Source organism: Mercenaria mercenaria, chromosome 5 (assembly GCF_021730395.1).
Source record: "Mercenaria mercenaria strain notata chromosome 5, MADL_Memer_1, whole genome shotgun sequence".
NCBI lineage: Eukaryota > Metazoa > Mollusca > Bivalvia > Venerida > Veneridae > Mercenaria > Mercenaria mercenaria.
Genome location: NC_069365.1, coordinates 15,894,049 through 15,910,919, shown reverse-complemented (window position 1 = coordinate 15,910,919; position 16,871 = coordinate 15,894,049). Strand labels below are relative to the sequence as shown.

Sequence of the window (16,871 nt, the reverse complement as noted above, 5' to 3'; positions counted from 1 at the left end):
TTCATGGATTTTATATTTCTAAAAAAAGAGTTGTTTTAACGCAACAAGATCAGCTACCATCCAGTTATTAAAGTTTCATAAGGCTTTACATTCTATGTTTAAGACTGCTGAAACATGTGTGGATGCATAGACATTATGCATAATGACATGGTTAGAAAAGCACTACTTTCATTACTGCATATGAACAATTGGTGTAAGAGCCATAAAGGGAGATAATCAAAAACAATGGGTTCAATAAAACTTTCTACCATGTCAACTGATATTCAAACTTCGACATATATTGGAGAAAACAACTATTAAAAATAGGATTTAACATGTAATTACTTATATTACCTGTTCATAACAGCAACATTATCAACAAAGGAATTATGAGCCTTTAAAGCAGCATGCCTCCAGATTTGGCTAAAAAATAATCTTTCTTTCAATTTGAAGTTTGGTCATATTATGAACATTAGAATATGAATTTTTGTTTCTAAAATATTTTAAAAGTTCCAAATCAAGAAAAAAATATGACGGCGCCGGGAATCGAACCCCGGACCGCCGCGGCAATAAAGACATTTTCCCGTCGTCGTAACCAATAGTGCTATAGCTGAAGTAGTGAATAATGACTTCAAACTATAGATATTTATAATTGAGACAGTTTACCTGGAGTAAAAGCGTGACAAACGCTTTTCGATTTTCATCGTAAAAAGTAGTAAAAACAGCAAATTTTCATGTGTTTCTGTAACATAAAGTCTGTCAGTAATTAAGTTTTAAAGCCTTCTTAAGAAATATAGCATTTATTTCAAGATATCTAAAAAAAAAATTTTTTTCCTATTGTCGATCGATCTGGAGGCATGCTGCTTTAAGATACTAGTCACAAAAAGTAGTTCAGTGACACAACAGTCTAGTGTTGCATGTGTGGCAAAGCTGCGTCAACGTTTTTAGTAATGTCAAACATCGTATATATGTACAGTGAAAGTCAAAGCAACCTTTTATCATTAGAAATCTTGGTCAGTCTATTTATCTAACAAATTGATACTTGATGTTCGTTTGAATACTGTTTTCACGAACGTAACTTGTGCCTCCTGGAACACAGAATAAGTCGCCACTATGATATCTTTATTCATTATAGTACACTTTAGGAAAGCATTCCAGGAAAAAATTAGTTCGAATCAATAGCTGCTGAGGATTTAATTCAAACTATAGTGTTCTTGAAACAACAAAATGTACCAAGATAATTATATGAGCCCCACCATGCGAAAACCAACATAGTGGCTTTGCGACAAGCATGGATTCAGACCAGCCTGCGCATCTGCGCAGTCTGGTCAGAATCCATGCTGTTCGCTAAAGCTTTCTCTAATTGCAGTAGGCTTTAAAAGCGAACAGCATGGATCCTGACCAGACTGCGCGGATGTGCAGGCTAGTCTGGATCCATGCTGGTCGCAAACCCACTATGTTGGTTTTCTCATGGCACGGCTCATATAATGATTTTATGTATAGTAGAAAATATTACGAATGTTCGGCATGTGTAAGTTCAAGCCATGTTACTAACAATCAGTAGTTGGTGATATGCAAAATATATTTTGTTGAGGCTGTCTATTACACTTGTAAAGCTATGTGTTTATGACAGCTTGAAAACATGAAGGAAATTGGCATATTTTTCATTGGCAGATTTACAGCTGAAGTACAGTGCACTTGTTTTAGCATTCCAACAGACAGTGCGGGGACAGTTTGGTTCCTTCAACACAGTCTTTCCTGCGGAACATTCACCTGATATCTCTTCTATAACTTTCTTCTCAGAGTCACACACAAATACAGTTCTGTCATCAGACAGAGAAATTCCTTGAGGTGTTACCAATTCACCACGATAGCTACCAGTTACCTCACCCAGCCAATTTAACCTTGTAACTGTTTTCATAGCCCAGTCGGATACATAAATAAAACTACTGCCAGTTGTAACATGCATTGGCTTACTGAAAGTGTTTTCTCCCTTTATTGTTTTCAGTATAGTACCATTGTTATTAAGGATTTGGAGTTTTGCAGGATTAATAAATGACACTACAAATTTCCCCTGATGACAGCTTATACCCGAGCAGTTTTCCGCGACCTTCAGAGTATGTCTCTTTTTGAGTTTCTTTGAGGAGACTGATATAAACTGAATGGTTTGCTTCTCTGGTAGTGTGACAGCAAAGTCAGTACTGGTAACTGAGGTGACATCATATGGTTCTGTGTCAAGTTGTAATTGATCGGTAACAGATTTGCTGTTGGTATCCACCATTTTTATAGCTTTGTTACCAAAGTCTGTGATAACAAGAAGATCAGGAGTAAGGAAAGTCATTCCTTTTATCAGGCACACGTTTTTATCTTTAGATGTTTTAATACAGATGTCATCTTGGTGTGAAGCTTTTCGGGACTTTATGTCTGTGACTGCTGAAGGTCTTGTATGTTTCAATGTTTTCGTTGTTAATTTACCAAATGACTTCTCAGTCACAATAGTTGACATTGCTTCATTTGGCTTAAAGTTGTACTCTTTGACTTCATATGCTGTCACCTGTTGGATAGTTTTCTCATAATCTTCGATCATTTTTTCAGCAAATTTCAGTTCCATGAACAGTGTGCCTGCTTGTTTTGATGTGTTCAGCTGTTTGATGGTAGCGGATCTTGTTTTGAGGGATGTGCTCACATCATCACATGTTGTTTCTACTGTTTTCAGTTTTTTGTCATTTTCTTGTTGTTTAACTTTAACAGCATCTTTAGCTTGTCTCTCTAGTTCATCTAGTCTTTGGTTCACTTCTTTTCGGAACTTGTCAATATTTGCCAAAACATTCTTCAAAGAACTGTTAGATGATGCTGTCACTTTCTTCACATCTTCTGACATCTTGTGACATTGGCCAGTAATGTTATCTATGGCTTTCAGGATGTTTTTGTATTCTTTACCATCAATGCTCTTTCCAGAAACATTGGGTATGTAGTCGACTTTACAAGTCTTAGCTGTGTGTTCAAGGGTAACACATACATTGCAAAGTAATGTTTTATGGTCATGGCAGTAGAATTTTATCACTTCTTTCTTGTGTGCAGGGCAAGGTTTTGTGAGGCGGTCAGGCTGGCTAGCTGTGACAGCTGTCGAAGACAGTTGTAAAGTTGCAGGCATGTTGTTCTTATCTAGAAGAGTATGATGTCTTGAAAGGGTGTGTTTTTTATGAACTGTAAAACAGGTTTCACACAGGTGTTCTTGGCACTCAGTGCAATAGCCATGGGCAGGAATGCGTGGTCCGTCTCTATCACATGGTTGGCAGTATACTTTCAGATCTTCATCCGAACCTATCAGAGTTGCCGATGAAGAAAATTGTTCTGTTTCCTTTTTGCCTGGGACAGCCATTTCTTAACTGAAATATAAAATAAGTAAGTTTGATGTTAAAATTTCCATGTATTTTAAAGTCATCTGTACACTGTTCACCTTCTTTCACAAAATCAGTTTATAAATCTGAGACTAGGATTAACTATGTAAAACTGTGCTGATTATGATATTTCATACAGTGTATAGCTGAAGTGCCATGGTTTACCTTGTAAAACTGTGCTGTCCCACACACTATATATTTCACATAGTTTATAGCTGTAGGACCATGATTTACCATTTAAAACTGTGCTGTTTATGGTATACAGTTTATAGCTGAAGGACCATGGTTTACAATAGAAACAATAGTTACAATGAAATAGATTAGAAACCTTAGAACATGACCACCCCTATCAAATTTCATGTTTTGTTATCCCCCGACGAAAGTCGGAGGGATATAGTTTTGGCGTTGTCCGTCCGTCCGTCCGTCCGTCCTTCCGTCCGTCCGTCTGTCCGTCCGGAGCCATATCTAGGAAATGGTTGGGGATATTTATTTAAAACTTCATATACCTGTTCCCCACTATGAGTTCTTGCGGCCCGTCAAGTTTCAGTCAGATTGCCCAAGTAACACCAGAGTTATGGCCCTTACAAGTTTCTAGTGTTAACTATATAGGGTACTATAAATATGGCAATTTCTGCATCATAACTTTTGATATATTTGACCTTAAACTATGAAACTTTAACAGAATTTAGAGCACTATAATGTGGTTGTGCACACACAATTTCGTATGGATTTCTTTTGTAACTGCAGAGTTATTGCCCTTTAATTGTCTAAAAATCCACATATTTGTACATAACAAACTTGCCATTTGGCAGAATTTCATTAAATTTCTTTCATTCTTTTCTGTAAACATTTATTATAAACATGTGAAGTTGCACACCCACACCTGGTTGCCCACTTGCCTTGGTCACCCGGGGTCAAAGTTGACCCCGCCCCAGGGGTCACTTGATTTTACATAGGAAAATCTTTAAAAATCTTCTTCTCAAAAACCAGAATCCCTAGAGCTTAGATATTTGACTTGTAGCATTGCCTAGTGGACCTCTACTAAAATTGTTCAAATCATGACCCCGGGGTCAAAATTGACCCCGCCCCATGGGTCACTTGATTTTACATAGGAAAATCTTCAAAATTTTTCTAAAAATAAACCAGAAGGCCTAGAGCTTAGATATTTCACATGTAGCATTGCCTAATGGACCTCTACAAAATTTATTCAAATCATGACCCCTTGGTCAAAATTGACCCCGCTCCAGGGGTCACTTGATTTTACATAGGAAAATCTTCAAAAAAATTCTAAAAATAAACCAGAAGGCCTAGAGCTTAGATATTTCACATGTAGCATTGCCTAGTGGACCTCTACAAAATTTGTTCAAATCATGACCCCTGGGTCAAAATTGACCCTGCTCCAGGGGTCACTTGATTTTACATAGGAAAATCTTCAAAAAATTTCTAAAAATAAACTAGAAGGCCTAGATCTTAGATATTTGACATGTAGCATTGCCTAGTAGACTTCTACAAAATTTATTCAAATCATGACCCCCGGGGTCAAATTGACCCCGCCCCATGGGGTTACTTGATTGTACATAGAAAAATCTTCAAAATTTTCTAAAAATAAACCAGAAGGCCTAGAGCTTTGATATTTGACATGTAGCATTGCCTAGTGGACCTCTACAAAATTGGTTCAAATCTTGACCCCAGGGTCAAATTGACCAGCCCCCGGGGTTACTTGATTGTACATAGGGAAATCTTCATAAATTTGCTAAAAATAAACCAGAAGGCCTAGATCTTAGATATTTGATATGTAATATTTCCTAGTAGACTTCTACAAACTTTGTTCAAATCATGACCCCTGGGGTAAAATTGGCCCCGCCCCAGGGGTTACTTGATTGTACATCGGAAAATCTTCAAAATTTTCTAAAAATAAACCAGAAGGCCTAGAGCTTAGATATTTGACATGTAGCATTGCCTAGTGGACCTCTACAAAATTTGTTCAAATCTTGACCCCCCATCCAAATTGACTCAGCCCCAGGGGTTACTTGATTGTACATAGGGACATCTTCATAAATTTGCTAAAAATAAACCAGAAGGCCTAGATCTTAGATATTTGATATGTAACATTTCCTAGTAGACTTCTACAAACTTATTCAAATCATGACCCCGGGGTAAAATTGGCCCCGCCCCAGGGTTACTTGATTGTACATCGAAAATCTTCCAAAAAAATTCTAAAAATCATCAGTTTGACATTAGAAACGTGTAGCTCATATTACTCTGTGAGCGATCCAAGGTCATCATGACCTCTTGTTTTCATTTTTAATTTTCCCTCAATATTTATAATCAACATGTGAAATTTTGTTTCCTCTCCCGTTCCCCCACACCCCCACACCCTTAAAAATAATATATATACATATATATATTTCCATTCCTTTTTTTTTTTTTTTTTTTTAAATGTTCAAACCTTCAACATGTTAAGTTGTGACTGCACAAGCCTTGCCCTCAGTCATGTTCAAGATATCTTACCAGTGTTCTCATAAGGACATCTGTTTTTTTAAGTCAAATGTACATGTTAAACAGCAACACCTGGTGCCAAACCACTCAAAGACAATATTTTGTTCCAGTTAAACTTCAAGCTCATATTTCAATTAACTGCATTTAATTTTAAAAGCTAAGCTTAGTACAGTAAGCATATCCCATTCAAAATAAATTCTTTAGTCAGGATCAATCAGTATCATACATTTATTATGTACTCTTTAATTAAACATTTGTTTTCTGTTAAATTGATTTTGACTAATGAAATTATTTGTTTCTTATTAACATCCTTAACTTTTTGCCGGATATATTTTTTTGCCATTCCTCACCACAAACCCTTTCGGCGGGGGATACCAATTCATCGAATTTGCTTGTTGCAAATTACAAGGAACTACTTCAGATTCAGTGTTCATCAGTTTGGGAAAAATAGGTTAAGGAAATCATGGTTGTCTTAACCTTTTACCACACCGATACGTTTCTCCCCGTATCTATCGATTACCAAACAGATACGTATTGATCCGTGTCTATGGATTACCCGATAAAAACGTATATTATCGAGTATCGGCCATTTGAACAAAAACGTATAACCCCGTATCTCATAATCAATCGCTTTAATTTCATTCTTTTCCTAAAGAAACAAATTCCGGATGTTTACTAATGCGAGTATGGGATTTCGTCATCATTATTTACGTAAAAGATCATGTGGTTACTATTTAAATTTATCGAGTACTTTGCAACCAAAGACACTGGGGTTTTTTCCTACATGTGCATGATGCTACGTCATGGAAAATTACTATGAAAACTACTTGCAACTGGCCGGTTCGCGGGACTTTCCTCGTTCTAAAAAAAAACAACTATTTAACTCCTAAGTATTTTTAAATGTGTAAGGTCATGAAGGTCACACGTGATATATGCGGAGTTCCTGTAAACAAAAATTTGTGTTTACGATGGCTTGGAATTTATGGCCTTACAAAACAGGAAGTGTTAATCAAAACAGAAGGACCGCGACTTCCAAATATTTTATGACACCCCAAGAGTTAATTGCAGTGGAAGTCACCCGTGGTTTACTGGCGATTGATCATCAAAAAATTGCGTGATATTATCTAAAAGTATTCTTTTCTTTAGCCCAAGTATTTTTCGGTTACGAGCCTCGAGATCAGCGGTTTTTTTTGACAAAAATTTTGTACTTTCAATGATGTAACGATCTGATATTTATGTAGTGTTATTCAGTATGAAAGTCGTTTTTTATGTAAAAACATACCGATTCCTAGTTGGAAGACGAGTCTATAGACTATAAATCGAACTCTAAAAAAACTTAAATTATATGAATTTCAATTTGAAACCAATCCAAAACAGAAAGTTATGCCTAAAAATATATTTTCCTTACTTAAACACACTTTATATCTTCGAAGCACAAAGAGAAACTACAATGAATTTTGTATCATCAGAAATATAATTTAAATTACTATAATCTTTATATTTACAAAAATAATGTCAAACTTACAGAAAATATTAAAATGATGACATTATCAACATACATGTGTGTAATCACAGAATAATGCCAACACCTCTGTTTAGAGATGGTACCTAAGGTCACGTATTCAACGACAACAACAACAAATCAAGTGCAAAACTGAAGCGCATATCGCTTATCTCACGCTAGCAATATTTTAGCATAGCACCGTTCAGTAAATACGGGTACTTTTGACAGCGAAACCGGCTTTGTAATTTTGATGGATTAGCTAAAGAAAGGTGATTGTCAATTCTTTTAACTAACACAACCATTTTATTTATACTAATGACCGTCTACATTATATTAACAGAAGTTTCTGTAACGGCAAATTCAGCAAGGTAAATGCGATTCCGCACACCTCGGTCAATATGCAAATTAGGTACATTTGTAAACAGAAGGTGGGTGCCATAAAAAGTGAAATAACTTCTCTCGGCACAGTTTTTGGTATGGTTTTGGTGTGACCATCAGATAGAATATACATTTTTATATCGCTCTGTTTTTAACTCATACATTTTGAGGCCTTGATTATTCTTGGCAAACGAATTTTGTAAAATGTTGAGGGATTCGAGGTCGTAAAATTCTTATAGTCTATTTATATTTTTTCTCACAACTAATGTTTTCTTTCCTATGATCATACCGTACCTGTAAATTATCAACAGTAATGAATAAAAAGCATTGTCTTTGAATTATTTCTTTCAAAAATGAAAGATAATGCTCAACTTTTTTTGTTTGAATGAGTATTCATAGATCTTGAAGTAAACTATATTTTTGGGAAACACATCCGAAACTGTGCGTACTTTGTTCACATAACTAAATAGTCCTAGAAGAGTTATCTGACACTGGCTTCACTTTTTCAAGTAGGACCAAATTTTTCGGATTAAATATTGCCTTTCAGCATGAAAAATGAAGTATGAAAGTTAAACCATTATATAATTGAGGCACTCCGGTATTACGTTTTCAACAGAAAATAGTATCAGATGCAATTTGAATTTTTAGGTACCATCTCTACTCTGTTCAAATAAGACAGTCAGGATTATCAGCCATATACCGATTATTGATTATCACTTATCAGTGTTATGTAAAGGAGGTTTTTTTGGCTTCTGTTCTGTGTGGTCAAGGGTTAAAGGAAAATAAATCGGCTGTAAATTGATTGTTCTGCATATATTAAGAGGTCTTGATCAGTGACCATTACTCTCTGGCATCAATTCCCATCAGTTAATGACCAAGTTTTTACGTCAGATATGTGGCTTGGCACAAAATACAGCTTTCTTCTATGGTATTCTACGAGAAAATTTAGAGTTAGAAAGCACTAATGTGTTATAATTTCACTACTGTGAAGATTTATAAATAGATCAAGGATTTATCTTATCTTAAAGAGTAATAATTTAAAAATGATTAATATCTTACCAGAGAATCATATTTAAACTGTAAAATCCATATAAATGCCAAACAATCTGATGATGAGAGTAAGTATATTTCTCTCACTTCAATTCCTTGTCACATGACTTTCATATGTAACAAGATTAGGAAGAGGGTCATTTAGATTGTATGTAAAGATGGCCAGTAGGTACTTCCGTGCTTTGTCTTTATGTGTTTAAGGATGTTGGTATTTTCTATTTTACAGTTAAGTTCAGTAAAAGTACAGTCCAAAACCGTTATCTAGACTTCAGTTATTTCAATATTTCAATATCTTGAGTGGATTTTCCCGGTCCCGATTTTTTATGCCCTCGAAGGGAGGCATATTAGTTTTCAACTGTCCGTCTGTTCGTTAGTTCGTTTGTTCGTCTCAACGTTAACTTTTTGCATGAAGGCACTTTACTAACGAACCACTGCACCCAGGACCTTCAAACTTCACATGCTGATAGTACTTATTGAGTACACGAACCCTACTGACTTTAGGATGACCAGGTCAAAGGTCAAGGTCACAGGGGCCAATGTTAACTTTTTGCATGAAGGCACTTTACTCGCGAACCACTGCACCCAGGACCTTCAAACTTCACATGCCGATAGTACTTATTGAGTACACGACCCCTATTGACTTTGGGGTCACCAGGTCAAAGGTCATCAGGTCAAAGGTCAAGGCGCAGCGGGGGGCATTTGTCACCATTAGTGACAGCTCTTGTTTTCCTTCTTATCTTATATAAGTCAACTACGAATATATTGATTTAGTTATTTCGATTCTTTTTGATATTTTGACTAAATTATCAGTCCGTGACTTTGAAATTTACTCTATCTTGACATCGGTTATCTTGAGTGGACATTAATAGTCTGCCAAACGCAGGTGCAATAAGCTGCATGTGCTTGTATTCACTCATTTGTCATCTGCATCTGTAGGTGTGAAAAACAAGATGCGCAGTTATTCACTCATTGGTCCTGCCTACGACCCAAAGTCAATTAACCTGCGCTCACGCTGATTGAGTAAATCATATTCAATTGTGTCCAATTTGAGTGAATTTAATAGCATTTATAAACACCAAGAAATCAAGATTCTGTCCAATTTATATTGTGTTTAGGTTTAAACTTAAGAGTGAGTTTCACACAAGATGGTGGAAAGAGGTATTAGAAACCAGGGAGTAGGTTGAAAGAAAGTTGAAATTTACAAGAAAGAAACAGCAAAAAGCTTTATTAATGGTATATTTCAACAAGTAATGACCAATGAATAGGTAAAACATGATATCTATGTACAAGTCAGGGCTCCGGAAATTTTGGTAACTCAATCGGTCCGAAACGAAAATCCTGACATCGGCGCTACCCCACCCACCGCATTCCCAATATTACATATTTTGTAAAACGTGATAGAGTAAAGAAATAAGCATGTCATGCATTAAAACTGAGTTACCGGTCACCACGTGTTTCCATACAATGAAGACAGTTATTCAGTGTTATGTGTGATCGTTACTTTGTTTAAATTTCGATTTTTTTTCCAAGAAAATACTTGTAAGGATAAAATTACCGAGGCATTGACACCGTGTGCGTAACTAGTCTAAAAGCCAACGCACGTGACCGGTACCGTATACACGGCAGATACTTTGTGATGTTTCCTCATTCTTTGACGGAATTCTATAAAATACAATGCGTCAAAGTGAATTACACGACACATATTCTCTGCTAAACAGTCTCAGTATTTTAAGAATACTCTGCCGCGGACCGAATGTGTACGTTATATGAACGCTGAGATCGAATTTCCCACATGTATAGTACCAAAAGGTCACGCGTGTTGGCCACGGATATTTCGTTTCACTTATGTTGTACTTCAATAAGCAACTACATTTTATAAAGTTATATGTTCTCTTCTGATGTAAAAAAAATTCATTTTGAAATGTTTTTTAAAAGACCGATTTGATAAACAGCGCCACTCCAGTTTTCTTTATCATTCGTGTTTGCCAGTCCATTTTTTTTTCTTTTTCTTTTTTGCACAGTCAGGTTGCAAAGACGATTTTCTGCACTTGTTTCAACTGGAGCCCCAACAAATAAATCTTGTAATTTTTTCAAATCAAGTAATTATAAAAAATATTTTATATCGGTTTTCCGTGTGATGTCTCATTAAATCAAAGACCTATAATGTACAATTATAGCTCTTTGATTAAATGCTGTGACCATTTGTTTTTTACCGTGATCAAACATAGCCTTTTGAAATAAACCATCCGTCGGATTCTAAATAAAAGAAGTGGATCCCCATCGAAATGATTTTGATCCAGTCAGACATATTTGGAAACCAGTCAAAAATGTTTAATACATTGCAGTCTGCTGTCTGCAAACATTAAAGGATGTGCCGCGCTCGAAGTGCTCAAGGTGAGCTTTTGTGATCACCCTATGTCCGTCATGCGTCCGTCGTCAACAATTTGACTGTTAATACTCTAGAGGTCACAATTTTGGCCTAATCTTAATGAAACTTGGTCAGAGTGTTACCCTCAATAAAATCTTGGACGAGTTCAATATTGGGTCATCTGGGTTCAAAAACTAGGTCACCAGGTCAAATAAGAGGAAAAGCTTGTTAACACTCTAGAGGTCACAGTTTTGGCCAAATCTGAATGAAACTTGGTGAGAATGTTACCCTCAATAAAATCTTGGACGAATTTGATATTGGGTCATCTGGGGTCAAAAACTAGGTCACCAGGTCAAATCAGAGGAAAAGCTTGTTAACACTCTAGAGGTCACAATTTTGGCCCAATCTGAATGAAACTTGGTCAGAATGTTACCCTAAGTAAAATCTTGGACGAGTTCGATATTGGGTCATCTGAGGTCAAAAACTAGGTCACCAGGTTAAGTCAAAGGGAAAGCTTGTTAACACTCTAGAGATCACAACTTTGGCCCAATCTTAATGAAACTTGGTCAGAATGTTACGCTCAATAAAATCTTGGATGAGTTCGATATTGGGTTTTGTGGGGTCAAAAACTAGGACACCAGGTCAAATCAAATGAAAAGCTTGTTAACACTTTAGAGGCCACATTCATGACTGTATCTTCATGAAACTTGGTCAGAATGTTAACCTTGATGATCTCAAGGTCCAGTATGAATCTGGGCCATGTAAAGTCAAAAGCTAGGTCACCAGGTCAAATCAAAGGAAAAGCTAGTTTACACTCTAGAGGCCACATTTATGACCATATCTTAATGAAATTTAGTCAGAATATTAATCTTGATGATCTATAGGTCAAGTTCAAGGTCCGGTGGGGTCAAAAACTAGGTCACTAGGTCAATTCGAAGGAAAAGCTTGTAAACACTCTAGGGGCCACATTTATGACTGTATCTTCATGAAACTTTGTCAGAATATTAATCTTGATGATCTTTAGGTCAGGTTCGAATCTGGGTCAAGTGGGATCAAAAAACTAGGTCACTGGGTCAAATCAAAGGAAAGGCTAGTTAACACTTTAGAGGCCACATTTATGACCATATCTTTATGAAACTTGGTCAGAATGTTAATCTTGATGATCTTTAGGTCAGTAGGTCAGGTGAGCGATACAGGGCCTTCATGGCCCTCTTGTTTCAATATAATTAAATCTCATTATTCATGATATGCGAGAAAGGTATATCTGTAAGAGGTCAAGAGAATCACGAAAGTTTATAGGATGGTTGGTCATGACCAGCAGATGACCCCTATTGATTTTGAGGTCAGTAGGTCAAAGGTCAAGCAAGTTCGGCATTGACATTGGCTTAGTTCTGTGACAAGGCCATATTGCGGGGGTATAATTCGTCACTCCTGTGACAACTCTAGTTATGTCTCCAACCCCCCTCCCACTGGGCATATTGTTTTTGCCCTGTCTGTCCGTCTGTCCATACATCCGTACGTCACCTTTCATTTCCGATCAATAACCGGAGAACCATTTGACCTAGAACCTTCAAACTTTTAGGGTAGTAGGGCTTCTGCAGTCGACAACCCCTATTGATTTTGGGGGTCACTTCGTCAAAGGTCACAGGGGCCTGAACATTGAAAACCATTTCCGATCAATAACTTGAGAACCACTTAACCCAGAATGTTGAAACTTCATAGGATGATTGGTCATGCAAAATAGATGACCCCTATTGATTTTAGGGTCACTCTGTTAAAGGTCAAGGTCACAGGGGCCTGAACATTGAAAACCATTACTGACCAATAACTTGAGAACCACTTGACCCAGAATGTTGAAACTTCATAGGATGATTAAACATGCAGAGTAGATGGCACCTATTGATTTTGGGGTCACTCTATTAAAGGTCAAGGTTACAGGGGGCCTGAACATGGAAAACCGTTTTCAGTCAGTAACTTGAGAACCACTTGACCCAGAATGTTGAAACTTCATAGGGTGGTTGGTCATGCAGAGTAGATGACCACTATTGATTTTGGGGTCACTCTGTTAAAGGTCAAGGTCACAGGGGCCTAAACATGGAAAACCGTTTCAGATCAATAACTGGAGAACCACTTGACACAGGATGTTGAAACTTCATAGAATGATTGGACATGCAGAGTAAATGACCCCAATTGATTTTGGGGTCACTCTATTAAAGGTCAAGGTCACAGTTGCCAGAACAAGGAAAACGTTTCCGGTCAGTAACTTGAGAACCACTTGACCCAGAATGTTGAAACTTCATAGGATGATTGGTCATGCAGAGTAGATGACCCCTATTGATTTTGGGGTCAGTCTGTTAAAGGTCAAGGTCACAGGGGCTTGAACATGGAAAACCATTTCTGATCAATAACTTGAGAACCACTTGACCCAGAATGTTGAAACTTCATAGGATGATTGGTTATGCAAAGAAGATGACCATTGACTTTGGGGTCACTCTGTTTAAGGTCAAGGTCACAGGGGCTTGAACATGGAAAACCATTTCTGATCAATAACTTGAGAACCACTTGACCCAGAATGTTGAAACTTCATAGGATGATTGGTTATGCAAAGAAGATGACCATTGACTTTGGGGTCACTCTGTTTAAGGTCAAGGTCACAGGGGCCTGAACATGGAAATCTATTTCTGGTCAATAACTTGAGAACCATTTGATGTAGAACCTTCAAACTTCACAGGGTTATAAGACTTTCAGAGTAGATGCATGACTGCTATTGTTCTTGGGGTCACTCCATCTAAGGTCAAGGTCACAGGGGGCTGAACACAGAAAACTCTTTGCAATCAATAACTTGAGAACCACTTAACCCAGAATGTTGAAACTTAATAGGATGATTGGACATGCAGAGTAGATGACCCCAATTTGGGGTCACTTGATCGAAGGTCAAGATCACAGGAGCCTCAACAATAACTTGAGAACCACTAGGCCCAGAATGTTGAAACTTTGCAGCCAACCATCAGTGTCTCTTTGACTTTCGCTCCTTCCCCTATTGACTTCTTGCCTATACGACTATGCGCTAAGGGAGATATGTGCTTTTTTACAAAAGCATCTTCTAGTTACTTGATGGATTTGCTTTAAACTTAAAATAGTTATTCCTCATCATCACCCACATCATATGGCACAAGGGCCATAACTCTCACACCAATATTTCATGAATTAGCAACCCCCCTTTTTATGCCTCCGGCATCTACTAATGCGGGAGGCATATAGTGATTGTCCTGTCCGTCCTTCCATTTGTCCATCCGTTTGTCCGTCCGTACGAGGTTAACCAAATGGGACTGTTTCGTCTAGCATCAATACCCCTTACTAGAATGACCTGATACTAATGCAGATGTAACCTGTGACCATTCCTCATCTTCAAACATCACCTGACCTCAGTTTCACCTTGAACTCGTTTTGGACTTAGATTGCTTTGTATGGGCCATCTCTTGGTTAACCAAATGGGACCGTTTCGTCTAACATCAGTACCCCTTACTAGAATGACTTGATACTAATGCAGATGTAACCTGTGACCATTCCTCATCTTCAAACATCACCTGACCTCAGTTTCACCTTGACCTTGACCTTGTTTTGGACTTAGGTTGCTTTGTATAGACAAGGATGCCACTGGGGGCATCAAGCGTTTATTGAACGCAGCTCCTTGTTACAGTAAACCTCACTTATAAGGAACTCGGATATAAGGAACACTCGGTTATAAGGAACAGTTTTCAATTCCCCGATCTAATTCCTTCTTTATTCAATGTAAAAATCCTCGGTTATAGTGAACTCGGTTATAAGGAACACCCGGTTATAAGGAAAACTTTTTCTAGTCCCAAAGTTCGAAATTCAATAGAAAACACCTCGGTTATAGCGAACAGATATAAATAATAAAAATTATTGAAAACTAGAAATAAACAGGAGAATCGCTGATGACGTCAGAGTAACGTCGGCACTTCCACGCGCTTTTATGCACATGAATAAACACATATTATTTCATTTCTATGGTCTTTAGTTTGTTATTTCACGAATATGATAAATGAAAATAAATAATGGAAATTATTTTAGAATTAAAATAATTTAATTTATTTTTTCTCAAACTGTTGCTCGTTAATTACCGTCTGCTAGTTTATTAAATTGTCGTCTGTTTTCGTAGATAAACGTGTCATCGATATTGTTACACTTGGCTGATCTGAACTGGTTCCTATTGATACTGGTACCCAGTCGATATAATATAAATACCAATAATCTCGTGCAGTTCTCTCACATTTTGCTAGCTACACCGTCGGTAACGTCAAAACTATTTACATGTTTTGATTTATCATCGCAATGCCTCGTGGTCAAAGGCGGGAACTGATATTTCGGAGGAATCCTTGCAACAGAAATATTCTGCAGTATGCTCCTCAGGACAATGGCAAGAGGGATGCTAGGTGCAGATGCCTTAGAAGAGAATGTTGTTGACAGTGTTACTAATCTTCTGCCGGTATGTCGAAAAATAATATCACAGATTTAGTAGATTGTTTGTTGTTCAAACATAGATCCTTACGTTTTTTCATAATATTCACGAATGGGGTGTGGCGACGCAAATATATATCTACGCACGCGGCTACAGGCTATCCTTTTGACTCTATTTTGGCATACAATATCAGTAAACTCGGTTCCACGGTTATTCAAATTTTACCGTGTATATAACTTTTGATGACATAAGGCAACATGTACTACACTTAGCTTGCAAAATCAAAGGTGTTTTGTATACACAAATGTATAATTTGATTTAATAGTCGCTATTTTGACAGGCGTCTCTGTTCATAGTCATGATTTCCATGCTTTTTCAGTGTCAATTTAGGGTCATAAGGTAGAACTGGAGCAGGTGTCTAACAACAGTTCGTTTTTGTAAACATCATGTTTGTAAAAATTAGATTTAGTTTTTGTATCCTAGCTACGATTTTCATATTTTGATATTTATAAGAAAAACATGAGTTCAAGCTAAAACAAAATATAAACAAAAATTAGGTTATTTTGCATGTAGAGAAATACTTGTTTTGAAAACTTGTGGTACGAATGACCTAGTAATTGAACTGTATTTGACATTTCTTTACAAAGTTTACGCTTGACAGATGTTTACTTAGCGATTCAGTGTCAGCTTTAATTAAATGTTAAGGCGAGTAGATAAATTAGGTATTGCAACCGAAATGCACAGTCAAAAGTCCGTATTTTACAAGGGTTTGGTAGTTAATCTGAATAGTTACTAGCGCATTGAATGTACAGAATAATATTAAGTTTTTTGAGAAATCTACTAATGAATTCATCACTTACGTTTCAGTATACCAGGTATTCTTACAAAATTGATGAGATATTGCATTACATGTATAACATCAGAGATCGCGCACTGCGTTAGAAGAACTTATTCATTCACGAGTTATGACGATCAATTTCTTTTACGTCAAAGCACTTCAGCTCCATGGTCTAAGTCAAACAATAATTTATGGGCCATTACATGCTGGTTAAACCAGTTAACATCAGTTTTATGCATATGTATTATGACTGTAATTTCTGTAATCGTACGTGGTTTATTCGCAAATTTGCTTACGATGTAAAGTGTACAAATTTCAACGCGCAATAAAGTCTTTAAGTAATCAAAAGTTTTCGTCTTTTTGTTCGAGCT

At 36.9% G+C, this 16,871-nt stretch overlaps 2 protein-coding genes across 2 annotated transcripts in view; one reads left to right on the top strand and one right to left on the bottom strand.

The window, feature by feature from the left end:
• The window catches only part of LOC128556889 (uncharacterized), a 61,625-nt gene that overhangs the window by 27,205 nt on the left and 17,549 nt on the right, over window positions 1–16,871 (top strand). The window lies entirely within an intron of this gene.
• LOC123556539 (tripartite motif-containing protein 2-like) lies at window positions 304–8,974 on the bottom strand. Its single transcript, XM_045347319.2, has 2 exons — window positions 8,821–8,974; window positions 304–3,368 (listed from the first exon to the last, which is right to left on the bottom strand). Exon 2 carries the CDS (start codon window positions 3,359–3,361, stop codon window positions 1,604–1,606), a length of 1,758 nt encoding a protein of 585 aa, XP_045203254.2. The 5' UTR covers window positions 3,362–3,368; window positions 8,821–8,974; the 3' UTR covers window positions 304–1,603.